The sequence below is a fragment of the Sus scrofa genome, chromosome 15 (assembly GCF_000003025.6).
Source record: "Sus scrofa isolate TJ Tabasco breed Duroc chromosome 15, Sscrofa11.1, whole genome shotgun sequence".
NCBI classification, from domain to species: domain Eukaryota; kingdom Metazoa; phylum Chordata; class Mammalia; order Artiodactyla; family Suidae; genus Sus; species Sus scrofa.
The window spans coordinates 120,759,551-120,786,591 of record NC_010457.5 but is presented as its reverse complement, the minus strand read 5'-3'; the positions used below and the strand labels follow the sequence as shown (position 1 = coordinate 120,786,591).

Genomic DNA, 27,041 nt, shown 5'->3' with positions numbered 1-27,041 from the left:
GCCCTGCCAATGGAGTGGCTCAGAGATGGGAACCCAGGAAAAGAAGGTCTCAAAGAGATATCTGTGATCTGGATCCAGCTCCTTGGGATGAAGTTCAGTGGAAGAACAGAATTTAAGCCTATCCACTCCTTCCTAAACTATGAACAGAATTAAGCCTATCCACTCCTTCCTAAACTCTTTTCTCAGAAATGTAAATGCAGCTGGAGCACAGTGGTGTGGAGGCCCACAGCAAAAGGCGGCGGAGGTGGGGGGTGGGGGGGGAGGGTTCCAGCGGCAGGCCCCACACCCAGCATGGCAGTGTGACTCACGAGATGATGGTTTTGACAACAACATCCTTTATCTTCTCCCAGATGGCATCACTGTTGACTCCCTTCTGGCTCAGGTAGCTCCACAAAGCCTTCAGTGCCCTGGGAGGCAGGGGAGGAGGAGGGAGTATTTAGGGTTACAGTCTATGAATGAGTGAAGAAGAAGGGAAAGAAAAGGGAATGAGAGGTCCAAAGGTATTTTCTTCATTTCTTTTTTTCTTTTGATGTTTTGAATTAAGACAGAGATGAGCTTGGATGCAAAGAGACCATCTTGCATCCAAATGGCCAAGTGTTTATATACTCTTTGGGTCTTATGCTAATCCTTCCCTCACGGCCACCCCACCCTAAACCCTTCCCAAACCCCATAACCCTGCGCTCCTCTAGGCCTCCACCTGACGGGGACACTGTCTAGGTACCATTTGTGGCCCTGGCAGGCTGTTTCATCTTCATTGGCCTGGTACTCAGCATTCTTTTTATTGACACTATAGTTGGTCAGGTGCATGAACTTGTTGCCAAGGCTCTTCATGGAAGGGGAATACCTGAAGTGGGAATAAAGGCGAAGGTAAGATGGGGAGAGCAGGTGGATAACAGTCCAAACACTTTCCCAAACCTGAGGAGGTAAAGGACAAGTGGACAGACCTTTTCAGATGCACAAGGGTCTGAGAAGTACGTCTGCTGGTATGGTTTCTAGAACACCACGGCTAAACTCCTCTCCTAATTTATCACATCTCAGTCCTGCAGGAAGACCCTTCCTATTTAGTGAAGTACAGAACCTCTCTACTTCCCATTTCGCCATAATAGTGTGATTTATACTAAGAAAATGTGTGTGTGTGTGTGTATATGTCCCCAACACAGAGATCCTAAAACCTCTGTAAATTCCTGAGTGATAAGAATACAAGGAGCACCTTTGTTCTCAGATTTGGTCTTTGACTCCAGTCCCTGACATAGACCTCCCCAAACCTGTAATTTAGGGTATAGAAGCATCTTTTGTTCTAAGGAGCTAACACTGTGAGCCCCTGGATGGCTCCTGGATGAGGGCCAGTCACAGGAAAGACCCAGTCATGATTAGCCACTTGGAATTTCCAGCTCCCCTCCATCCCGATTCTCTTAAGAAGGGAGCAGGGATGAAAATGGAGCTGATGCCTAAGTGAAGAAGCCTCCATAAACATCCCCAAAGTACATTCAGAAAGCTTCCAGGGGGTAAACCTGTGGAGGTGCTGGGACAGTGGCCCGTCCACAGAGGTCATGGGCGCTCTGCGCCTCTTCCCACAAACCTTGCCCTGTGCATCTCTTGCATTTGGCTCTTCTGCATCCTTTATCAAATCCTTTTTCCATAAATCAGTAAGCACAAGTAAACTGTTTTCCTGAGCCCTGTGAGCTGCTCTAGCAAATTAATCAAACTGTTAACCCCTAACCCCGGCCCCAGGCCCCAAGGAAGGGATTGTGGGAACCTATGATTTATAGCCAATTGGTCAGAGGCGCAGGCAGTGGATCTGATGCTACTTCCAGGTAGAACGTGTCGGAATTGAGTTAAATTGTAAGACACCCACCTGGTGTTGAGTAGAACTGCTTCGTGTGGGGGAAGAAAACCCACACATTCGGTGACCAGAAGTGGTAGATGTGAATGTTAAATGTGAAAGTAAAGGAGACACACAGGAGAAAAGGAAGACAAGGTTTTCCCAAAGGCACCCACCTTCTCCTTTGCTAAGGAAAACTACCAAAACATTGGTGATCTTCCTGTTTGGTGTCCTCCCACTCCTCTCCCTTGGAAAAGCAAGTCCCCTAAGCTGTCAGAGTGAGGCCTCACCCCTACCACGTACTTGCAACTGGCAAAGCGGACGAGTCCATCTGAAAAGAGGTAAATCCGTAGAGGATCGTAGGAGGTGACGTAAACATAGATTCGCAGATCAAACTTGCTGCCACTGATGAGGTAGGGTTTGTGCAGATACCTACACAGGAAAAGGCGGCTTCAGGGACAAGGTAGATGACAGGGCTCGGTGGGTAACTGAGCCATGGCAAAAGCCAGCTAGCAGTCCCAGGATAAAGACCTCTAAACGGTTGGCTGAGGAAGGTCTTTGCCTGGGAGGACAAAGGACAAAAGAACAGCGTGGAAAGGGGACCTCCAGGCTAAGATGAGATGGGAAGACGGTGAGTGGGCTCTGAGCTGGAGACAGGCTCACCTCTGCACCAGAAGGGGCCTTCTCTTGGGGAGCTGACTCCACTTGTGAATGACCTGGATGCCAATGCCTCGAGCGGATGCTGGCTAGAAGTCAGTGGAGAGGAGAGGAGATGGGTACCCTGCCCCAGACTCCGGTGTCCCCACTCTCAGGCCCTGGCCTGCCGCCCACCGTGACCCACTCACTGGTTTAACAATCCACTTTTGGCGGCTGCCGCTCTCCCAGGCTTTGCGCAGGAGCTTGGCGTCCTGGGGCAGGATGAAGGACTGGGGGAAGAAACTGAACTCCTTCTTGCCAAAGCGGCTCTGCATGCGGGACAGATTCCGCCACAGGCGGTCCTTTCGCCCAATCTGGAAGGAACCTGGGAAGTGGTTTAGCTACAGAAGGGACACAGCGGGGGAGCAGGGAGAGAGAGGGCCCAGGTGAGACCCAAGGAAGACAGCAAGACTCAGTGCACCAGTCCACCTTCCCTAGCAACATTCTAAGCTCCCATCCACCTGATTATCACCACGAAAGGTCCCTAAATATTCAACTGCGGAGCACTCACCAGAAGAACTATTAAACCACAAACAAAACATAACAAAATATGACAAAACAAAACAAAATATAGTGCCCTTTAAGAGTCAATAGTTCACGACATAAACTAGTAATTAAGACAGACATAATATTCACTTTAAGAATGGAGAAAAAGCTGTTAAGGTTTTTTCCCCTGACTATAGGACCAAGACAGGAAAGCAGCTGGCTCTCCTAGGGACAAGGGACCATTCATTCCAACGTGAGACCAGAGTCCTCTTTACAAATATTCAGCATGGAGGAATGGAGGCAAGGCACAGTGGTTATAGGAGAAACATGATAAACTGGAAACAGACACTGCATCTCAAGACATTAGAGGAAAAAGTGTCTTTAGAGGCTGCAACTGTCCCAAACACTGCAGTTGAACTACTATATGCTCATGATCTGCTGGGGGCTCACACTGTACCTGCTCCTATACCTCCTCCACTTCTCTATGAGCCTTCCTGGCTTCTCGGTGATCAGTCTCCTCCTCCCCTACCAACCTCCTTCTGCGCAGTCCAAAGTCCAGGGAAAAAGCAGCTCAGAAAGAGGCCCTACCTTCTGATGCTCCTGAATGGATCGGAAACTAGGAGACTTCATATGGTGACCCCAGCAGCCCAGCCAGTCATCATTCCCTATAGAAGGCAGATCAGGAAGTCAGTCCTGCTAGCAGCTCAGTCCCTGGAACAAAGAGAGGCTCAGGGGCCCCAGAAATACCACTGGGCCTGGGCATAGCTCCCAGCTCCAGTTTCCCAAGAGTTGCCATGGAGCTGTCCTACTCGAGGCCTGCTAAAACAATGGCTCTCTGTCTTCCAATTTTCAGTAGGCTCTGGCCCAGAGGGATTTCAGAAATATACCTTCCTATGAAGTTGGAAATGTCAGGTCAGGGTCCCTACAGCACAGGAGGTATCTAGGGCTCTCCTCTTGTCCAAAGCCTATCTGTTGGGGCCGGGGACAGACTCGCAGTAAGGCAAGTAACTTACTCTTGCTGATCTTGAAGTGGGATCGTCCGATGGTCTGCTTGACAATGTTGGGGGTCACCGTGCTCATCTTCCAGCGGAGCAGCTTCCTCTGCTCCCAGGGAAGTTTCTCCACTGGGGGAAAGTGGGGAGGCGAGGGGAGGGAGGGTGTGGAGAAGAGCAGGAGAGTCACGGTGAGAAGAGGAAAAATTTGGCACTGTTGCTCAACTTTCCCAGGGTAGACAAGTCCCTACGTATTGTTCCAGATCAGATTCAAAGGAGTACATTTTGGGGAAGAAGGGAGGAGGCACAGGAATGAGGAATACAGAGAGAAGAGGAGGTTGAGAGGGGAAAGACGCAAGGTCAGAGGGCAAGAAAGAAGAGTGAGACTGTGGGGCTGAGAAGGTCACCTAAAGCATGGACGAGGTAGAGATCCCCCATCTTGTCTGATGAGCCAGGCAGGGAACCAAGCCCCAGTACGGTCATTCTGGAAAGCCCCTTCCGTCCTACTGCTGCCCCCTCCCAACTTTGCTGGCATCCTTCTCCTGGAGGCTCTTCTGGGCTGACACTTGGCCAGATTTACCTCTCTCATCCCGAGTGCCAAAATAGATGGTAGGGGGCACGTTGGGAAAGAGACTGTAGATGAGGGCTGGTCGGACAACTTTCTCATTGGAAAGGGGTTTGGTCATAATCTCCATGCAGTTCCTAAGATGAAAAACAGACACGTGGTAGAAAAGGGAAAGCCGCAGCCCCAAGTGCTGTTACAGTTACATGTCATTTCTCTCGGGGTGCTATCTTTTAAACTGTGACTCTACAAAGGCAAGTGCTCAAAAATTTTTGTAAATATTAATCTGTAAGGTGCTAGGGCTAACCTACATGCAGCCACACCATAAGATGTCACCTAAAGACAAAGTTTTCCAATACTTCCTTCTACAATACAACTCCAAAATTTCCTGCGACAAGCCATAGCTGGGGAGGTCCCTGAAAAGAGTGGTTCTGAGAATAGGTAATGAGTTTGAGTGGATACTAGTAGAAGAATATGCTACACTAAGACAAAAAGAAATAAATGAGGAGAGAAAAAGAATAACATGGATAACTGAAAAGGCAGAAAAGATATAGGAGGAGGAGAAGAGGTACAGAGATTTTTAAAAAGAAAAAGTGAAAAAAAGCAACAGAAAGAAAAGAAGTAGTGACACTTCCTTTTATAAAGTTTATTGAGATATACAGATTAATGCTCTATTTTGAAAATGATTTGTGACAGTAGTTCTTTTTCTTTCTCTTTTTAACGGCTGCACCTGAGGCATATGGAAGTTTCCAGGCTAGGTAGGGGTCAAATTAGAGCCGCAGCTGCTGGACTACTCCAAACCACAGCAACACTGAATCCAAACCACATCTGTGACCTACACCACAGCTTATAGGAACACCGGATCCTTAACTCACTAGGTGAGGCCATGGATTGAACCTGCATCCTCACAGACACTATGTCAGGTTCTTAACCCACTGAGCCACAACAGGAACTCTTTGACATCAGACTTTTATGTATCAATGTGGTAATGCAGGTCTGAGAATCTGGGGCAGTGGGCCATGGGGTCCCTGCTGTTACTCCAACAATGTCTTGGTCAAGGCTAGCTCAAGGAGTCTCAAAACAGTGAAAACCTCAACTCTCTTTTGGGGACAAGCTGACAGACCCAGACCATTTCTTTAAATAGCACTGAAAATGGAGAGAATATATTAAGCTGATGTGATCCACAAATACTACTTAGTTATCATTAAGATTTTTAGCTTATAAAGAAGCATTCTACCTCTTATTCTTTAGCACAACAGAAATACGCACTGTATGTAAAACACTCCAGTGTTCTTTCGTTTTTTAATTTAAAAAATTTTTAGGGCCACACCTGTGACATATGGAAGTTCCCAGGCTAGGGGTTGAATTGGAGCTGCAGCTGCCGGCATAGGCACAGCCACAGCCACAGGCAAGCCAGATCTGAGCCGTGTCTTCAACCGACATCACAGCTTTCAACAATGCCAGATCCTTAACCCACTGAGTGAGGCCAGGGATTGAACCCACATCCTTGTGGATACTAGTCAGGTTCTTAACCCACTGAGTCACAATGGGAACTACGTCCAGTGTTTTAAACCTTAGAGATTTTTAATGAATTTTATTGGGTCAAGTTAAATATTAATTCCTAATTACAGAAATCCAATTAATTCAAATCTATTCCTCATTTCCAAAATATTTTACTTTAAAAGGCTTTTCATTTATTGAGTGTAAGAATTTAAGAGAATGAGTTAAGATTTCAAAACAAAAACAAGACAGGAATGTAAAATGGCACAGCCACTCTCGAAAATGGTTTTGGCAGTTTCTTAAAAAGCTAAACATGCAATTACCATACAACCCAGCAGTTGCACTCCTGGGCATTTATCTCAGGGAGATGAAGACTCAGGTTCACACAAAAATCTGTACACAATGGGTCTAGAGCAGCTTTATTCATAAACTAGAAACAAACAAATTATCTTCCAGCAGATGACTGGTTAAACAAATGATGGTCTACTATGCTATGGACCACTACTCAGCAATATAAAGGATTAAACTATGGATACGTGCAACAACCTGGATGAATGCGTAGAGAATAAGGTGAGTAAAAAAAGCCAATCCCACATATCCGGACAAAAGTCTACTCAAAGGAGACACATGCACCCGCATGTTCATTGCAGCACTATTCACAATAGCCAGGACATGGAAACAACCCAAATGTCCATCGACAGATGATTGGATTCGGAAGATGTGGTATATATACACAATGGAATACTACTCAGCCATAAAAAAGAATGACATAATGCCATTTGCAGCAACATGGATGGAACTAGAGAATCTCATCTGAGTGAAATGAGCCAGGAAGACAGAGACAAACACCATATGATATCACTTATAACTGAAATCTAATATCCAGCACAAATGAACATCTCCTCAGAAAAGAAAATCAGGGACTTGGAAAATAGACTTGTGGCTGCCTGATGGGAGAGGGAGGGAGTGGGAGGGATCGGGAGCTTGGGGTTATCAGACACAATTTAGAATAGATTTACAAGGAGATCCTGCTGAGTAGCATTGAGAACTATGTCTAGATACTCATGTTGCAACAGAACAAAGGGTGGGGGGAAAAATGTAAATGTAATGTACACATATGTAAGGATAACTTGATCCCCTTGCTGTACAGTGGGGAAAAAAAAAAAAAAAAAAGGCCAATCCCCCAAGGTTACAAATTGCTATCACTCCATTTGTAAAACATCCTTGGAACAAAACTACTGGTTGCCAGGGGTTAAGAGGGGGATGGGAGTAGGAAGGAATCAGGTGTGGCTATGAGGGCAACAGGAGGAATTCTTGTAGAGACATAAATGTTTGTACCTTCACTGATGTCTTGGTTATACTATATTGTACCATAGTTTTGCAAGATGTTATCACAGGGTGAAACTGAGTAAAGAATTCAGGGGATCTCTGTATTATTTCTTACAACTACATGTAAATCTACAATTGTATCAATATCAAAAGTTTAATTAAAAAAAAAGAAAATCTTTAACTGCCTCTCAAGAGTACTAAACTTAACCTCAAGAGGTCTGGCTTCTGGTCTAGCAGTGCTGGAAACCTTGACTTTGCAAATAGTTACTTAACTTCTCTGGTCCTCAGTTTTCATATCTGAAGAAAAGGGGCTGGACTTGATGACTGCCATCTCTAAATTTACACAAATCTTAGAAAAAGAACATGGAACAGGAAATGTAATAAACTACTACTGGACGGAGAAACAGAGGTAGTGTTTTCAATGATTTTTCTGTGATTGCCAAATTTACTCTAATAAATAATTGGGAAAAAATAAAATTTTAGTGATCCAAAAGTCTTTCTGATTTTAGTTGAAATGCAAAGTGGTTTAGAAATCATCACCCTGATGAAGCTCATGTTTTGCTTGAAAATCATGTTTTAAGCGTCTATAGGTTGTACCTTTTGTAGAAGTTAAACTAATTAGTGAGTAAAAAACTAACAAACACCCTTTGTGAATTTTATCTTATAAATCAGAAAGGCTAAATAAAAGGCTGTGTTGAAGTACGCCTAAGACAAACCCCAATCACCCTTAAGTGTGGAAAAGGGGCTCCCTCCAAGTCAATTAAATGTTAAATACATTTCTCTTATGAAGAGTGGGTGTCCTTGTCTACATCCAATACAGACAACCAGAAGTTCTGAAAGAACAATGGGTTAGGCTTAAAGTAACAGACTTTAGGCACCAGATTCAGGGTACCTGTGACAGGATATTTATCTGTCTTCACAGAAAGTCCCAATTCTGTCTCTTGACTTTCCAGACAATTCTCTCCTTGCTCGTTTGGGACTCTAAAATCAGTACAGCTGCCGCCACCATTACATTCATAGATGCAGCCTGCCTTGTCCATACTACTCTCAGATGAAGCTAACTTTTCCTCTTAGCTTCATCCAAGGCACAGCTGACACAAAGAAAAGCAACCACAGTTGGGGTGCTCCACATGATAGGCAAGCCTTGACACATGACACATATGGCCAGATTTTAATTAAAATTGGAACAGAAATTTTGTGTCTTTTTTTCTTTCACATTTTCAGACGTTACTTTTCTTTCTATCTATTATCTAGCTAGCTAGCTAGCTAGCTATTTTTATGGCTATAACCCACAGCACATGGATGTTTCTGGGTCAGAGATTGAATCCAAGCCACAGCTGTGACCTACGCCACAACTACAGCAATGCCGATTCTTCAATCCCCTGTGCCTGGCCAGGAATCTAACCCATACCTCCACAACAACCCCAGCCACTACAGTCAGATTCTTAATCCACTGCACCACAGCGGGAACTCCAGGAGAAGTTATTTTTAAAAAGAAAAGAACTTTAATGTTTAGTACTTTGTGAGAGTTCTTTTTAATATTTAGTAATAACTAATGAAGATGGAGCCTCATATTGAGACAAGGTTGGAAGTGGTGAGGCGAACAAGAAAGATTATATTGAAGAATGTTAACTTGGTCTAGATAATGCTTAAGCAAGTTCTAAAAATCTTGTAAAAACCTTTAGCACAAATGTCATGTCCTCATTTACAGTAATTTCCTCAAAGCTGTGCATTCCTTCCTCTCCCCAGACTCCCCATCTCAGCTATGCTGCATTCTACAACCAACTGTTTTACCAAAGAAGGGCCTACATGAAGAGATTGACTTTTTGGTTCCCTATTTAGAGATGGCTATCACTCAGATTCCACCAAGGGCAGTCAATAAAATAACACAGAGTGGAGTTCCCGTCGTGGCTCAGTGGTTAACAAATCCGACTAGGAACCATGAGGTTGCGGGTTTGATCCCTGGCCTTGCTCAGTGAGTTAAGGATCCGGTGTTGCCGTGAGCTGTGGTGAGACGCGGCTGGGATCCCCGAGTTGCTGTGGCCCTGGCGTAGGCGGTGGCTACAGCTCTGATTAGACCCCTAGCCTGGGAACCTCCATATGCCACGGGAGCGGCCCAAGAAACAGCAAAAAGACAAAAAATAAAATATATAAAATAAAATAACATGGAGTAAGCTAGAGAATTTTAAATTTAATTTCTTATCACTAAGATCAATTTCAGTCCTATAAAACGAACCTATGAAGGGAGCAAAAGAGCACTACAAAAAGCTCCAATTAGTGGTATATCTATCTTAGAACTGTTTCCAATAGTGGGACACATTTATAATGTAAGGTGGCATTTACCCTCACATGGACAGCCTAAGAATTTACCTCAAACATTATGTCTCTTCATAATCAGTTATTAATGTTCTTTTTTTTTTTTTTTTTTTTGTCTTTTTAGGACCATAGCCACAGCATATGGAGGTTCCCAGGCTAGGGGTCTAATTGGGGCTACTGCTGCCGGCCTGCACCAGAGCCACAGCAACGCCAGATCTGAGCTGCGTCTGCGACCTACACCACAGCTCAAGGCAATGCCAGATCCTTAACCCACTGAGCAAGGCCAGGGATCAAACCCAAAACCTTGTGGTTCCTAGTCAGATTCGTTTCCACTGCGCCACGAGGGGAACTCCCCAAACAGTTATTAATTTTCTAAACATTTCTTGAGATTATTTGGTTTTTATTTGAAGAATTTCTTGGAGCCTAAAGACCAAACTGTAGACTAAGAAACAGGTACTGTTTTTTAAGCCCAACTGATAAAATGAATACACTTCTGATCACTTCCATTGCTCTCTGTTTGAAAACTAGAGTCCTAAATGTAAAAACTTAGGAAAGATGAGTTAGGGTTAACAGGGCCATTAATTAATCTCTTTTGTAATCTTAAAGAGACAGAAAATGGGCATCCACCAACAACCTACACAGCCAGTACTCACCGAGAAATCACTGCCACCGATCGCTGGGGGAGACGGCACTGCAAGAGGAGCACTCTGAGTCTCCTGGGGGGAAAAGCAGAGAAGTCCCAGCTGGGAGAGGCTGCCACACAGTACCACCAAGCCCAGGCAGCTCTTCCTCAGACATCTTGGCTTAGTCTTTTGGTAGAGCCGCAAGCACCCACAGGTGCCTTGCACAGCTTTCCCTGAGCTCGAGAGCAGCAGAAGGAAAGATTTGGTGGGATGGCGATTAGAGAACAAGGCTCCCCCCCAAAGCCACTGCCGCCCTTAGCCCCCAAGGCAAATGATGAATGTGGGTGACAAAGTGAGTCAAGGATCTGGAACACAACTGTTAGCCCCCTTCTGTAGCAGTGGTGACCGATTCCCAGTTGGAGGTGAGAAGGTCCCCTACTCACCCTCCTCCTCTTCATTCTCTTCATGGCTGCAGCAGTCTTCCAAACCATCTATGAGCTCTTCTTCCAGATCTTCAGCCTCAGCCTGGTCTAGCTGGAGGTCAGTAGCTGAACTATGAGAAAGAATCATATCCCCAGCCCAGCCAACTCCGTAAGAGAGGTCACAGTCAGAGTCTCATTCCTGCGTCATCTCCTAATGTTTGTCTCCTGCCCAGTCACCAAGCTGCTGTCTCTGGCCTGGGCTTACAACTCGTGTCTCTTGCCCTCGGAGCACAGGTCTAGCCAGTTCCTCAACCCTACATCCCCTGTTCTGCAGACAGGCACTATGCCTTCCATCTTCTTTGAAGTCCCTCACAGCATATAAATACAAAATTTTGCATTAAAAAACATCATCGATAAATGTGGGAATAGACCTCTTTCTGGGACCTCTCTCTGGGACCTCAGAACAAGGCCCTGGTAGACCAAGGTTCCAGAGAAGTAACAAGGCACAAGAGAAAGAGGCCAAGTATGTGTGTGCCCTAACTCTGAAGAGACTGTCCGATAAGCAAGACTGAGAACCTGATTTGGTTTGGAATTAAGGAGAGAAATCACAGTCCCCAACACATGATGTTTGGAATGCTTATTTTCCCCTGCTTACAACCTAAAACAGGGCTAGGAAACTCTTCCTCTAAAGGAACAGATAGTAAATATTTTCAGTTTTAAGGGCCATTCAGTCTGTTGCAACTACTCAACCCTACCATTATAAGAAGAAAGCAGCTATAGACAGTAGTAAATGAGTAAGACTGCACTTCAATAAAACCTTATTTACAAAAGCAGGCAGAGGGTGGGAGTTGGCCTGCAAGGCGTAGTTTGCCAACCTCTGCCCTAAAGTGAAAACCAAAATTCTAGGGCATTTAAAAAATAAAACCTGGGGTCCCCTGATGGTCTAGTGATTAAGACTCAACACTTTCATCACTTCGGCCCAGGTTTAATCCCTAGTCTGAGAACTGAGACCTCCCCCCCACATCAAGCCATTGCATGCCACGGCCAAGAAAAAAAAATTTAAATTAAAAATAATACATAAATAAAATCAACCTTCAGATATATACGGTCAGTATCACCAAATGTGTATACATTCTACGGCTTTAAATGAACCAAAAGCTTTCTCCGACTTACCCAATATCCCTAGCAGGTAAGGCCAGCTCTCTGGCTTCCTTAGGCCCCTCCCTCCCAAGTTTTCCCAAATGGATAGATGAGAGGCGGGTAGCCACCTCAGCTACACCAAGGGGCTGAGGGGGTGAAGGCAAAACCGGAGTTTCATCCTCTCCAAGAGGTGGGGAGTCAATCGCAGATCCACAAGCAGAGCTGTGGCTGAGCCCATTGGCCTGTGAGGCAAGGAGGTGAATGCTGATGCGTTTGGTACAGAAAACCGTACTGTCCAATTCCAAGGTGTCTGAGGCTCCAGGGAGGACCCTACTGACTGCTCCAGCATCCTCCTGAGGGAACTGCTGGCCTGCCGCAGGAGGTCCCACCGCCTGTTCCTGTTGAGGAGATCCCACTGCAAACTGGGGTTCAGGAAATAAGACTGTTCAAAATGGGAACCTTGCCGTGGCTTCTTCTCAAAGCCTCTTGCAGTCAACTTCCTCACAGCCTCAGTGAACCGAACCTCCTTAGTCAGAGTCTGGGAAACAGAGTCACCTTCCAGGCCACCGGGACGTGGCTCTGCCCTTATGGCTAAGGTACTCTGGCTGTGGTGGGGAGAGGCAACACTGGTGGTGGAAGTGTGTAAGGAGCTAGGGGCAGACAGGGTGCTATGGGAAGGGCCATCACCTAGGACAGGGCCACTGCTCTTGGGCACCTTATGCTCAACAGGTTGGAGCACACAGTCTCCAGTGCCCCCGGAATGATGCCAGGAGACAAGCTGGATCTTGGGCGAGGATACTGGCTTCGGGCTCTCTGTGGTCTGCGATAAAGGCACTTTAGTGCTATTTGGCCGCATGAAGGAGTTGTTATTTAGCGTGGGTTTGTAGGAAGAGGAAGCAGCGGAGAGTGGAGAGGGGATCTTCCCTGAGACGGCAGAGGCCGGGCTCTTCCCTGAAGGATCTTCCCCGGCCGCTCCCAGTGAGAGGTATGGATCTGTGGAGGATGATGCCATGCGGGAGACCTTGGAAGAAGAGGCCTTACTGGCAGTGAGTCTGACAGGGAGGCTCTTTTGAGGGAGAGAAAAAGGTCTTTTTTCTGAGGGGCCTGAACGCAAGCAGAAAGACTCCAGCTGCTGGTATGGCTTGTGCCTGTAGTTGGAGCGGCGGTACAGCAGGGTGCTGCTGAACAGGTCCGGGAGGGAGCGCAGGTAACAGGAGTTGCCGTGGCCTGCAATGACAGCCGTGGTCCCAGAGCTACATAAAGTGCTGGGGCAAAAAAAATACGCTGGCTGCGGTGGGACACCCAGGAGGCCTGGGCCCAACCCTGATGAAAGTGTCCCCACGTGCTTCTTCTCCAGCTTCCAGATTGGCTTCACCTGCTGATGAACCTGAGCCCAGACTTTGCCCTCAGAGGGTTTCTCCGGTGGCGGGGTAGGCACTGTGCCCGAGGAACCGCTCTGCTTAAAGCTGTTTCCCCGGCAGAGGCCAATACTGTAGTGCTCTGTTCTTGCTGAGGCCATGAGGGGCCCATATCACAGGCACGCGGCCTCATGGCCCGGCTCAGAAAAGGTGCCAAGCGGCTCCAGCAGTAGCAGCTGCATCCTTGAAGTTCGTCAGCCTGAAGGGGAGAGAAACAATTGGGGACATTAGAGTTCCAAGAGGAAAGATACAGTGCTCCAGCAGTCCCCAGGCAAGCAAGAGTCCCACGTCAGCACTTCTTGGGCAACCAGTCTCGGTCATCACCTGGGGGCCCTGAGAGAAGAACACTAGATTCTGAGAGTGGTTTTGGTGGTCTTCCTGCTGCCCTCATGCAATCAAAGGTGACTCCAGCAAGGACTGGGACGCTAAGGTGCCACCACTATGAATCTGCTCACGTTTCCCACTCTCTCATTCAGAGAGCTCTTTCCTCTCTCTCCGAAGCAAAACTCACTCTCTGTCTCATCACCTATGACTTTCTATGAGTGGCTTCCTTCCCTCACCTGTCAACGGTGTGTCTGTGTGTCTGGGAGTAAGGCAAGGCTGAGTGTGGCAGAGAAACCAGCCAATACCTTCCTCCTCATCAACCAGTTCTGCAGGGTCAAAGGCTGTAGGAGAAGCATGTTTTACATATACTGCTCCCTGCCCAACTCTCCGCCACTGCTGCTGTGGTCTGCTTGTCACAGTTAAGTATGACAAGTCCAGATAAGAGCAGAGGTTTCTCCTGTTGGCCTCTGGAGTTCACTCTGGAGCTGAAACAGAGACTTCAACTCTTCAAGAGTCTTGCCAACTTTATAGGCTTAAATTCCATCCAACATGTTAGTGGGAAAGAGAAGAAACGAGATGGAATTAGACACCAACAGTATTTTTACTTAAAGTGACTTTCTTTCCAGCAGCCACAATGGGACAGGAGAGTTTAGGGAGTAGAACACTTGTCCTTCTGGGAGGGGCCAGAAGGACAAGAGGAGAGAAACTTGCTTTACCGCACATCTCAGGCTTCAGTTTGGGCTGATCTCGGGGATGGAAAGCCTGTCTCTTCCGTTTCCTCATTCAATCTTTCCTTTAAAGCAAAACCTGAGGTTTAGAACCAGCCTGAGGTCAAGGGTCCCAAATTGTCCTTTCAGCATGACCACTTACTTTCTAAATCAAATTCACAAAATATTCTGCAAGGAAAGGTAGGCCTGCTTTCATGACAGCATCCAGGGGGTAAAAGCAAGCTGCTTCTATAAGAAGTCATTCATCTGGGATAATTCAGATTGGAATCCTGGCATCTTCATCAAGTGTTTCACAGTAGCTAGAGGGAAGGAACTGGCAGAGAATTTTTTTTTTTTTTTTTTTTTTTTTTTTTTGGTTCAAGTTACACTTAAGACAAAAACACCAACAGAGAGGGGACTTTGTATTTTGATAGGAGAACAATGGCCAAGCAAGGTTCTTATTCCTGTCTACAGCTACAGGAACTGTTGGGGTCGTCTACCAACAAAAAGCCTGCAGAAGCCACGTGACATCGCCCTCTTTTCTTTCTTTCTTTCTTCCTTTCTTTTTTAGGGCCATGGTGCGGCATATGGAAGTTCCCAGGCTAGGGGTCGAATCAGAGCCTCAGCTGCTGGCCTACACCACAGCCACAGCAACTCAGGAACCTTAGCCCACCGAGCGTGGCCAGGGATCAAACTCGTGTCCTCATAGATACTAGTCAGGTTTGTTAACCGCTGAGCCACGACGGGAACTCCCAACCTCTTTTCTTACAAAGACTGACTTAGTAGATTCTCTCTCAAGGAAAGTACAAAAAGTCACTGCCAATCTTCAAAATGATAGTGGGATAAAAACAGTATGAGGGCTAAAACCAGATTTGATGCCAGTAACCTCAAATTAAGGTAACAAAAAACACACCTCCACCAAGTCCAAACTATGGAAAGACTGTGCAGGCACCAATTACACTGTGTGCACTTATGGCAGAGAAGCACACGCAAAGGCAAGCGTCCAATCCTGCCAGTGACTTTATGAAACCAAGCACATGAGACTAAGTCATGTACACTCAGCAGATTCATGCCTGAACTCACACAATTGTTTTTCAGGAATCCACACCTTCCCCCACCAAGGCAGCACAACACACACATCACAGTGATGGCAAAAAGGGGTAAGGCTGTGGGACCTCAGGCTGCTGCTCCCTAAAGAGCACCCGACATATGGCTCCTCATGTGCATTCTGCTATTGCAGACCTTCAGGTCTTTGTAAGTGTCACTCCCTAGAGCTCTTTCCTTCTCTTCCATCAGACTGAAAAATTAACAGCTCAACCATCTCCTCCAGGCAGCCTTTCTGGGCTCCCCAGTCCAAAAAGGATGTGCACGCCACCATCACTGTCTCTATGACACCGAGCTTTCAAAATGGACTACTCATCTGACTAGGAGCAAGGAGCATGTTGTCCCCCCGCCAATGTCCCCCAAACAGGGTCAGGCCCTCGATATCCTGTTTAAGAAATAAACTGAAAAAGTACCATAAACAAAGTGGAAATACCTTTGCACTGATGAACGCTAGTTTGGATGCCTAACAAATACTTGTAATGCCTCATTTAACCTCACAAAAACCCTACATTCAATAGGCATCTGTACTGTTTGGTCTTTAAAAACAAACAACAAACAAACGACAACTACATATTACTTGTGAGACGTTTTCCAAGAGTATTCAGGGCACTACTACTGCTCTTACACGTGCTACATCAGCAGTTACCAGTAACTCATGCCAAGGAAAGCTCTGATGAACACTGAATCAGTTCAAAGCTGAAGCCACATCACTGCAAAGTTTGGGAAGAGATGAAATAGGAAGTACCATAATCCCCACCAGGCAGCAATGAGGTCAAATTAGAAAATTCAGGGAGTTTGTCATGGCTCAGTAGGTTACAAACCTGAACAGGCAGGTTCGATCCCTGGCCTCACTCAGTGAGTTAAGGATCCGGCATTGTCATGAGCTGTGGTGTGGCTCGTAGACAAGGCTCAGACCTGGAATGGCTGTGGCTCTGGCTTAGGCTGGCAGCTGCAGCTCTGATTCAACCCATGGCCTGAGAAATTCCATCTGCTGCAAATGCAGGCCTGAAAAGCGAAAAGAAAAAAGGAAAAAAAAAAAAATCACAGGAAGCACAATACATGGCCCACACTGAACATTCAAGGGGTGGTAATTATCATGCTCATTATTACTGGCACCAAATGATCTAACAGTCTCCCTTCGGCCCTTTTCATGAGCTGCAATGAAGGGGCAGAAAACAATGGAGCAGACAACAGTAAATTTCAGATAGTGCAAGGAATGCTTTTTTTTTTTTATAAAAGAAGACCTAACTGTCTTGTCATTTGGGGGCTTCTGTGAAATATATTACCAGTAACTATATTTTTCAGCTATAGGGGTGACTAGATATGAAAAAAACAACTAAAAAATGCTTCAGGACATAGCAAGAGAAGAATCTTGCTTCTGGGTCTTCTTCCTCTTCTTTTTTTGCTTTTTAGGGCCGCACCCACAGCATGTAGAAGTTCTCAGGCTAGGGCTCAGATTGGTGCTACAGCTGCTGGCCACAGTCACAGTCACAACAACACAGGATCCAAGCCACGTCTGCAACCTACATACCACAGCTCATGGCAACAATGGATCCCCAACCCACTGAGCAAGGCCAGGGTCTGAACCCGCATCCTCATGGATACTAGGTGGATTCATTTCTACTCACCACAACTAGAACTCCTGGGTCATCTTATAGATTTTATAACTAGAGGATTGGGATTTCTGAAAACACTGGATAAAAGAGTTAAAACACTGGATAAAAGAGTTAAAAAAGTGATTGTTACTCACCTAGTACCTAGAGATCCTAGTCTCTAAATACTATTTATCAATAAAAGGAACCAAGGAACCAGAGCTCCTTGAAAACAACTGGGCAAGAAAAGCACCAGGTGAGCCTGTGATATCTTATGCTGCAGAAAGTAAGGAAATGCTGGAGTTCTCGTCGTGGCTCAGAGGTTAACAAATCTGACAAGGAACCATGAGGTTTCGGGTTCAATCCCTGGCCTTGCTCAGTGGGTTAAGGATTTGGCATTGCCGTGAGCTGGATCCCGCATTGCTGTGGCTGTGGTGGAGGCTGGCAGCTACATCTCCGATTCGACCCATAGCCCGGGAACCTCCATATGCCATGGGAGCGGCCCTAGCAAAAGACAAAAAAAAAAAAAAAAGTAAAGAAATGCTCAAAATTTGATAGCAACATGTCCTAAGATCATAAGAATACCTAATATCACACTTAACAGTCTTCAGTCAATGCTTTCCTTCTAAGATTGGAAACAAAGCAAGAACATCTACTCTCCTCATTTCTATTCAATGCTGTACTAGAAACTCTGGCCAGTAAAATAAAGCAAGAAAAAGAATGGCATGTGGATTTGCTTAAGAAGAAGTAAAACTGTATTTGCAGGAAGACATGACTTGCACATAGAAAATCCTAAGAAATCTACTAGAACAAGCAAGTTTCGTAAGATTGTAGGATGCAAGATCACTATACAAATATTGATTTTATTTCTATAAACTAAGAATAGTCATGGCATAGCAGAAATGAATCTGACTAGGACCCATGAGGTTTCAGGTTTGACCCCTGGCCTTGCTCAGTGGGTGAAGGATCCAATGGTGCCATGAGCTGTGGTGTAGGTCGCAGACACAGCTCGGATCTGGCATGGCTTGGCTGTAGCTAGCAGTTGTAGCTCTGATTCGACCCCTAGCCTGGGAACGTCCACATGCTATGGATGTGGCCCTAAAAAGCAAAAAAAAAAAAAAAAAAAAAGAATTTCACTAAAGATATACAAATGACCAATAAATACACAAAAATATGATCAATATCATTAGTCATTATAAAAATGAAAACTAAAACCACAATGAGATATTACTAAATACTCACTAGAATGGCTATAATCTAATATATTGATAGTAACTAAGTGTTGGCCAGAATGTGGAGAAATTGGAACTGTCATACATTGCTGGTGGGAATGTAGGATGGTCCAGCTACTTTGAAAAACAGTTTGACAGTTTCTTAAAAAGTTTAATGTATAATGACTCAGCAATTCCACTTCTAAGCATCTATTCAAGAGAAACAAAAGCATATGCCCACACAAAGATTTACACAGGGATGTTCATATAATGGAATGCGACTCAGCAATTAAAAGCAGTGAACTACTGATACATACAACCTAGATTAACCTCCAAAAACATTTTAGTTAAGGAAAAGAAGTTAGGTACAAAAGACTATGCACTGCATGATTCCATTTTTATAAAATTTCCAGAAAAGACAAAACTATACTAGATTAGTGGTTGCCTAGGGCTAAGGGTAGGAACTAATGACTCCAAATGGGGATGTGGAACTTTTTGGAGTGATCAAAGTGTTGTTAAGAAAAACAAACAAATAAACAAAAAACAACAACAGGGAGTTTCCATCGTGGCTCAGCAGAAACAAATCTAACTAGAATCCATGAGGACACAGGTTCAATCCCTGGCCTTGCTCAGTGGGTTAAGGATCTGCATTGCCATGAGCTGCAGCGTAGGTCACAGACATGGCTCAGATCCGGCACTGCTGTGGCTATGGTGTAGGCCAGGGGCTACAGATCCTATTTGACCCCTAGTCTGGGAACCTCCATATACCATGGATGTGGCCCTAAAAAGACAAAAAAAAAAAAAAACCAAACCCAAAGTGTTCTAAAACAAGATTGTGGTGATGGTTGCACAAATGTACAAATTTACTGAAAGCCATAGAACTCTGCTTTCACAGTGGATGAATCAACTGTGTGGTTCTAATGAGGAAAATCATAAACTTTTTATGGCAGGACAATCAAACTAAGACAGAAAGAAAACAACAACAACAAAAACAAATGACATGCCCCCCAACATGGCAGGCCTTTCCCAGACCTCCTCAAAGCAAGAAGATAAAATCAACCTCTGAGAAAAGATGGCCCCTGTCTTCAGATGCCAGTACTGTAACATTGTAATTCTATGATTAATATATTTGTTGATTAGTATATATTTTTCATCTCATACAAGGGGTCACATTGACCAAAGCCTTGTCTGTACACGCGTAATTTTTCTAAAAAACGTTGCTGAACGTTGTCTACATAATGCTAACCTGTCAATACGATTCATCATTTCCTTGTCTCAAAAAAGATATAAAAACTGCATCTCTAACTCCTGATCAATGGAATAGTTCTCAGAACTTCTGAGAATGTTTCCAGGTTATAATCCTCAGTTTGGCTCAAATAAAACTCTCTTCTCTTACTTCTTAGCTGACTGATATTTGATTTTTTTCATCAACAGTATGGAAATTATACCTCAATAAAGCTGTTCAAAATGGAAGAAAGAAAAAGAAGACGGAAGCCAGAGGCTCCCAAATGTGGGACAATTTGAGCAGCAAAATAAGTGAATATCAGATTAAATAAAACTAGAATCCATACTGATGTAAATAAATAGAGAATGAATAAATGAAAGAACAATCTTCTCAACAGGAAGATTCCAACTAATAAAAACAGAAAATCACCCTTGCAACACCCACAGTAATAACTGCTTCAGGTGGACCCTAAAATTGGTGGTGAAAGATTATTGGAAAATCAGACAAGGACAAATTAAATGTCATTCTATAGAATGACTGGCCAGTACTCTTCAAATGGATCAAGTTTACTGAAGACAAAGAAAGGCTTAAAGGCAACTGAAAAGGTATGACAACTGCAGGCAACCTGCAATCCTATAACAGATAAAAGACACTGACAGGACAACTGACAATATTTTAATAAGGTAGATCAGATAATAGCATTATAGTATATGGTATTACATCAATGTTAATTCCTGATTTTTTTGTTGTTGTCTTTTTTTAAGGGCCACACCCGCAGCATATGGAGGTTCCCAGGCTAGGGGTCCAATCGGAACTGTAGCCACTGGACTACACCACAGCCACAGCAACCACAGGATCTGAGCCACGTCTGCGACCTACACCACAGCTCAAGGCAAGGCTGAATCCTTAGCCCACTGAGCAAGGCCAGGGATCGAACCTGCATCCTCATGGATGCTAGATTCATTTCCACTGAGCCACAGGAACTCCTAATTCCTGCTTTTATCATTATTCTGTGGAAATGTAAGAGAATACCATGTTTTAGGAAATATTTAGGAAATTTTTGGGAAATATTCAAAGTAAAGGGGCACCAGTGTTTGCAACCAATTCTCAAACATCTCAGAAAACAGTTCTCGGTTCACATATGAATGAATGATAAAGCGAGTGTGGTATAATATTTAACATCTGAGTAAAGAGTAAACAGGAATTCTTCATACTATTTTTGCAACTCTTCTGCAAGTCTAAAATCATCTCAAGAGAAGTTTTTAAAAAATCATTACTATCTAAAGGGAAGTTTGGTTCTTCTCAGGTCAGGATGCTAGCAGCACACAATCAACTTCAACTTTTCTGGTGCAAGAGCCCAGGTCACAAGCCTTATGAAGGGCCTCACCAGAACACAAGTCTTGTCATTGCAGCCATGGGTGGCCAACTTAATAGGAAGGAGCCACCCAGTAGATTCCACTCTAACCTGTCAGTGAATTTGCAAAAACTCTGGCTTAAGGGGGAGTTCAAGGAAGAAAGCAAACACCAGAGGCCAGCAGATGAAGTTTAATAGCACTTTCCCTGGGGCCCATCAACACACAAGGTAGAGGGAAGTCTCCCATTTTTAGAGGAGAAATGCTGTTTAAACCTGATTCTATGTGAAAACCTCATTGCCCAACAAGGCACAAGTCCTTTCAACTGAGAAAGCAATTGCTGTCAGCACCAAGCTGAGAAACAGGAACCTAGAGGTTGAGATAAGGACTTCAGGGCTACAGACAAGGAACATGGAGACAGTGGGAACCTAAAGGTTTTCTCTGAGCACTGTTATTCAAGGAGGGACTCTGTTCTTTTAATCTATGAAATTAGATGGGAATGTCGGGTGTTATCTGCTAAAGGAAGTCAGAGGAGAATTAAAGAGACAAGAAAGGATCAATCATACTCCTCACTTAACCTATTTAGAGTCAAGGGCAGGGAATAAGCCGCAATTGCACAAAAAAGCCTTTAATTAAAAAAAAAAAAAAAACAAAACGCAGGCAGAAGGGGCTAAATCCTTGTAATGAGTGTTCATGCGACACAAAAATTCCCAATGTGCCCTGTGGTAGTGATTCACCCTGATCTCAGCAGATCTTCACGTCCGTTCATTCAATCAATCAACAAGTCTCTCCAGCTTCAAACACATATTCTGGAACCCATCAATTATTACCTTAGTTCAAGCTACCTTCACCTCTCAGCTGCTGGTTTCTCTGAGAAACCCTTACCCCTTCTTATAATCTACTCTCCTGACAGCTGTCACGGTGCTCCTTTTTTTAAAAATGTAGTTTAAAGCCTTCGGTTGGCTCCAAGAGCCACTTGATCTCATTCCTATCTCTCAGACCTTACCTGAGCCACTCTTCCCCCTCAGCAGGCATGTGCTCCCAGTGTCCTCGTGGTTTCCTCTGAAACGCTCAGATCTATGAATGGCCAGTTTACTTCCCACACTCAGTATTCAGCTAATACCACCTCAAAGAGCCTTCCTACCCTACCACTGCATTACCCCATGTCATCCCCTGTCATACTACCTTGGTCTAGTATCTGTTCCACTCTTCCACTATCTAAAGTTATCATAGTAATATTCCCTTATATTTGCCTAAAGAACAGTGGAATGATAAGCAGGAACTTTTTTTTTTTTTCTTTTGGGGGGCCATACCCATGGCATAAGGAAGTTCCCAGACTAGGGGTCAAATCGGAGCTGCAGCTGCCAGCCTACACCACAGCCACAGCAACAATGGATCTGAGTTGCATCTGTGACCTACGCCATGACTTTCAGCAATGCCAGATCCTTAACCCATTGAGTGAGGCCAGGAATCAAACCTGTATCCTCACAGACACTATGTCAGGTTCTTAACCCGCTGAGCCACATCAGGAACTCTGGAACTGTTTTTTGGGGTTTGTTTGTTCGTTTGTTTGTTTGTTTTCTTGCTTTTTAGAGCCACACCCGAGGCATACGGAAGTTACCAGGCTAAGGGTCAAATCAGAGCTGTAGCTACTGGCCTATGCCACAGCCACAGCAATGCCAGATCCAAGCCACGTCTACAACCTACACCACAGCTCTCAGCAGGGCCAGATCCCTGACCCACTGATGGAGGCCAGGGATTGAACCCTCATCTTCATGGATACTAGCCAGATTTGTTTTGGCTGAGCCACAAGGGAGCCCCCCCTTTTTAATTGAAACATAGCTGGTTTATAATATTGTGTTAGATTCTCCTGTAAAACAAAGTGATTCAGCTATACATACATATATTCTTTTTTATTATTGGTTATTAGAAGATATCGAATATGGTTCCCTGTGCTATACCCTGCTGTTTATCTATTTTATATATAGTAGTTTGTATCTGCTAATCCCAAACTCCTAATTTACCCCTCCCCCATTTTCCCTTTGGTAACCTTAAGTTTGTTTTCTAAGTTTATGAGTCTGTTTTTGTTTTGTAAATAAGTCCATTTGTATCATATTTTAGATTCCACATATAAATGATATCATATATTTGTCTTTGACTTACTTCACTTAGCAGGATAATCTTTAGGTCACTAAAAAAAAAATGATATAATGCCATTTGCAGCAACATGGATGGACCTAGGAGAATTGATTTTTTTTTTTTTCATCTTTTCTAGAACGACACCCACAGCACATGGAGGTACCCAAGCTAGGGGTCTAATTGGAGCTGTAGCCACCAGCCTATGCCACAGCCACAGCAATGCGGGATCCAAGCTGCATCTGCAACCTACACCAGAGCTCACAGCAACTCCAGATCCTTAACCCACTGAGCGAGGCCAGGGATTGAACCCACAATCTCATAGTTCCTAGTCAGATTCGTTAACCACTGAGCCACAATGGGAACTCCCAGGATAACTGATTTTTTTAAACAGGTTACCAATAGGATGTGAGATTTATCTGTGTATGCCTTTTTCTATCATTTTAGTTTCTGAGCTGAATATATATATATATATATATATATATATATATATATATGAATCTCCTGCTCAAAAAAATTAACTATATTTTAAAATTAAAAATTATTTATACATTCCTTTGTTATCTTTTTTTAAATTTTGAGTATAGTTGATTTACAATGTTATATTAGTTTCAGGTGTACAGTGAAGTGAATGAGTTATATATTACATATGCCCATTCTTTTTGCTATCTAATTTTCCAGAATGAAAGCTCTTCGAGAACTGGGACCTTGTTCACATAGTGTATGCCCAGCTCTGAATATGTAATCAGGGCCCATTACATATGTGCTGAATAAGCAAATGCACCTACAGCAGGTACAATCAGCAAAGCCAGAAGTTGAACCTCTTCAGATTAAACTCGTGCTCCTCTCCTATGATGATCTCCTTTTTTAAAAATTGAAATATAGCTGGCATACAAGTATGTTAGTTGCAGGTATACTATATAATGAGTTGACATTTGCATACATTACAAAATCATCACCATGATAAGTCTAGTAATCATCTGTCCCCATATGAAGTTATTACTTCTATTTCTTATTCTGTATATTACATCCTGTGGCTCATTTTCAACTGGAGGTTTGTGCCTCTTAATTGCTCTCATTTATTTAGTCCACTCCCACCCCCAGCTCCTCTGCCAACCACTCAATTGTTCTCTGTATCTGAGTCTGTTCTCATTTCAGTTTGTTTGCTGTTTTTTGTTTTGTTTTGTTTTAGATTCCAAATATAAGTGAAATCAAAGAGCATTTGTTTTTCCCTGACTTAATTCATTGGCATAATAACCTCTAGATCCACCTATATTGTTGCAAAAGGCAAGGTTTCTCTTTTTTATGGCTGAATAATATTCCACTGTCTTCTTTATCCATTCATCTATTGAGGGACCCTGGGGTTGTTTCCATATTGTGGCTATTGTAAATTACGCTGCAGTGAACACTGCGGTGCTACCACTATCTTGCTGTTGCTGTATCTTCACTCTGTGTAGGAACTCTGCCATAGTCATACCCAACAGCTTCAACAGAGCCTTTTCTTCCTAAGGTCCTCTCCAAAATCCTCCACAGCTCCTCTCCTTTATCCTCTCTCCCACATCAAACCAATCTGCTCTCACCACTTCATCTACTACCTGCAAAAGAATGGTCATTTTTCAGACCTGACTTCTCTCACACTCCATACCCTCATTGCAACTGTCTGCTCTACCTTTTCTACGTGCCTGTTCAACCAATTCAATCTAGCTGGTCAAATGAGTTCTGCACTTCTCTACTTGGCTGCAGTGTGCAGCGGCTTGAAGCAGGACCTCAGTTCCCAGACCAGGAACTGAACTCAGGCTGCAGCGGTGAAAGCACTGAATCCTAACCAGTAGACCACCAGGGAACTTTCAGTCGACTCTTCTTTCTCAGTTACCTCAGAGGAAAACTTAAATCACTTCTCAAATCTTCATTTCTCTTTTTCAGTTTCCTTTCCCTCCTCCATCTAGGGTTTCCCTCAGTCACCAGGGGAACTCAGGACATCAGAAACAGTTCAGAGTCTACAATTCACAAGCTCTCTGATGAGATTACTTTATTTGCTCAATAGTTATGTAATAAGATAGAACTGACTTCTCTAGAATCAAACAGAATGAGGAGTGTAGGAATCAGACCCATTTTTCTTACGAGATAAATCCCAAGCTATGTTTCCGTAAAGAAAGTTGGAGGAGGGAGTTCCTTTCATGGCTCAGCGGTTAAGGAACTCGACTAAGATCCATGAGGATGCGGGTTCGATCCCTGGCCTCGCTCAGTGGGTTAACGCTCTGGCGTTGCTGTGAGCTGTAGTGTAGGTTGCAGACGGGGCTCGAATCTGACATTGCTATGTGCTCCGCTTTGACCCCCAGCCTGGGAACCTCCATTTGCTGCAGGTACAGCCCTAAAAAAGACAGAAGACAAAGAAAAAAAAAAAAAAAAGTCCTTGATGATGCAGTAAAAATTAAATCTCAATCCTCAAGCACATCTTTTTAATATTCTGTGTAACACAGGGAGAAGTATATAAAACAGAAGATGATGGACGTTTTGTAAGACACTTGTGTGATTGTTTGAATTGCAAAATTTTTGGGGGAACATGATGTTTGCTTGAAAGAATGAAGGACACAAGTGATGGTTATTCAGACTTTGATACTTGGCAGCCATGCTCTACAAAATGAAACAGAGCAAGCCTGTCACTTCAAGGAAAACAACTGACAGTAATTGTTGCCAATGATAAAAATTTGAGCTTCCAAGAGAAATCAGAATGTTGGCAAAATTGTATCTGCCACCATGAGCTTGTCAGCTTCCCAAAACTTAACCATTTTTTGGTAATTTTTTTTATATTGTATAATAAAATGTGGGAACATTTGGAAGATCTACATAGTTCAATGAATTCAATTATTTCCCAAATACCTTTCACCCAACGTCACAGAATCATGCATGGGTAAAAGATCTGGTCAAAGTCAGAAGTGTAGAGGCGAAGACCAATATATTCTGCTGTAACAAAGTATGAAAAGTTCACCGATGATATTTCAAATTCCACATTTTAGCTAACCTTCACAAAACCATCCCTTGTTAATTTCTGCGTGGTACCAAAGAATACCCCACTATTATCGGAAAAAGCTATAGAAATACTCTCCCTTTTCCAACTAATTATCTATGTGAGGCTGGATTTTCCTCATAATTCATCAAAACAATATACTGAACCGAATGAATGTAGATATGGAAATCCAGCTGTCTTCTAATAAGCCAAACATTAATGAGATTCTTAAAAACAGTGCCACTCTTCTCACTAATCTTTTTACAATAGTGTTTCTCTTTTTAAAAAATGCTGTTTATGTTTACTTCTAAGAAGTTTATTCTTACTCCTAAACGAAAATAAATACTTCAATTTCTAATATGGAGTAGATACATATCCTACATTAAAAAACATAAGGAGTTCCCGTTGTGGCTCAGTGGTAACGAACCCAATTAGCATCCATGAGGATGCGGGTTCAACCCCTAGCCCCGCTCAGTGGTTTAAGGATCCTGTGTAGGCTGCAGACATGGCTCAGATCTGGCATTGCTATGACTGTGGCATAGGCCGGCAGCTGCAGCTCCGATTCAACCCCTAGCCTAGGAAACTTCCATATGCCACAGGTGCATCCCTAAAAAAAGAAAACAAACAAACAAAAAAACATACTGAAGACCCCAACAAGCTTTTCAAGTATCTATAAGAGACCAAAAAGCCTGAATATATAATACCACTGCCTATTGAGGATATCTATGACGCTCCTAAGGACAAGGCCATTTGCATTTCAGGGCCCAAGAGAAATCAGCACTCTCAGCATTTTTTCCAAAAATGCCAGGTCTGGCTTCCCAGTTCTGCCAGAAGAGAGGGTAAGAAGTTAGGGGCACTAAAGAAAAATTTTCTCTGCATTTCACTGACAGATCAAAACATCTGATTCCATGCTAAAATCCAGGAAGCCTATGACCAGACAATTCTAAGGTCCTAAAGGGAATCTAGCAAGAAAGCTAAACCCAACTCCACATTTTCAGTAGCAGATTCTGAAGTTAAAAGTTCATTGAGGAGTTCCCGTCGTGGCTCAGTGGTTAACGAATCCAACTAGGAACCATG

General features: G+C 43.8%; 1 protein-coding gene across 1 annotated transcript in view; it reads right to left on the bottom strand.

Moving 5' to 3' along the window:
- Positions 1-27,041, bottom strand: part of TTLL4 (tubulin tyrosine ligase like 4) — a 43,289-nt gene that overhangs the window by 5,234 nt on the left and 11,014 nt on the right. Inside the window, 13 exon segments of the mRNA XM_021076484.1 lie at positions 309-407; positions 722-844; positions 2,126-2,254; positions 2,486-2,568; positions 2,668-2,859; positions 3,593-3,669; positions 4,018-4,128; positions 4,577-4,698; positions 10,357-10,378; positions 10,381-10,419; positions 10,770-10,879; positions 11,922-12,273; positions 12,276-13,505. Coding sequence (XP_020932143.1) covers positions 309-407; positions 722-844; positions 2,126-2,254; positions 2,486-2,568; positions 2,668-2,859; positions 3,593-3,669; positions 4,018-4,128; positions 4,577-4,698; positions 10,357-10,378; positions 10,381-10,419; positions 10,770-10,879; positions 11,922-12,273; positions 12,276-13,407 — 2,591 coding nt within the window. The 5' untranslated portion in view covers positions 13,408-13,505.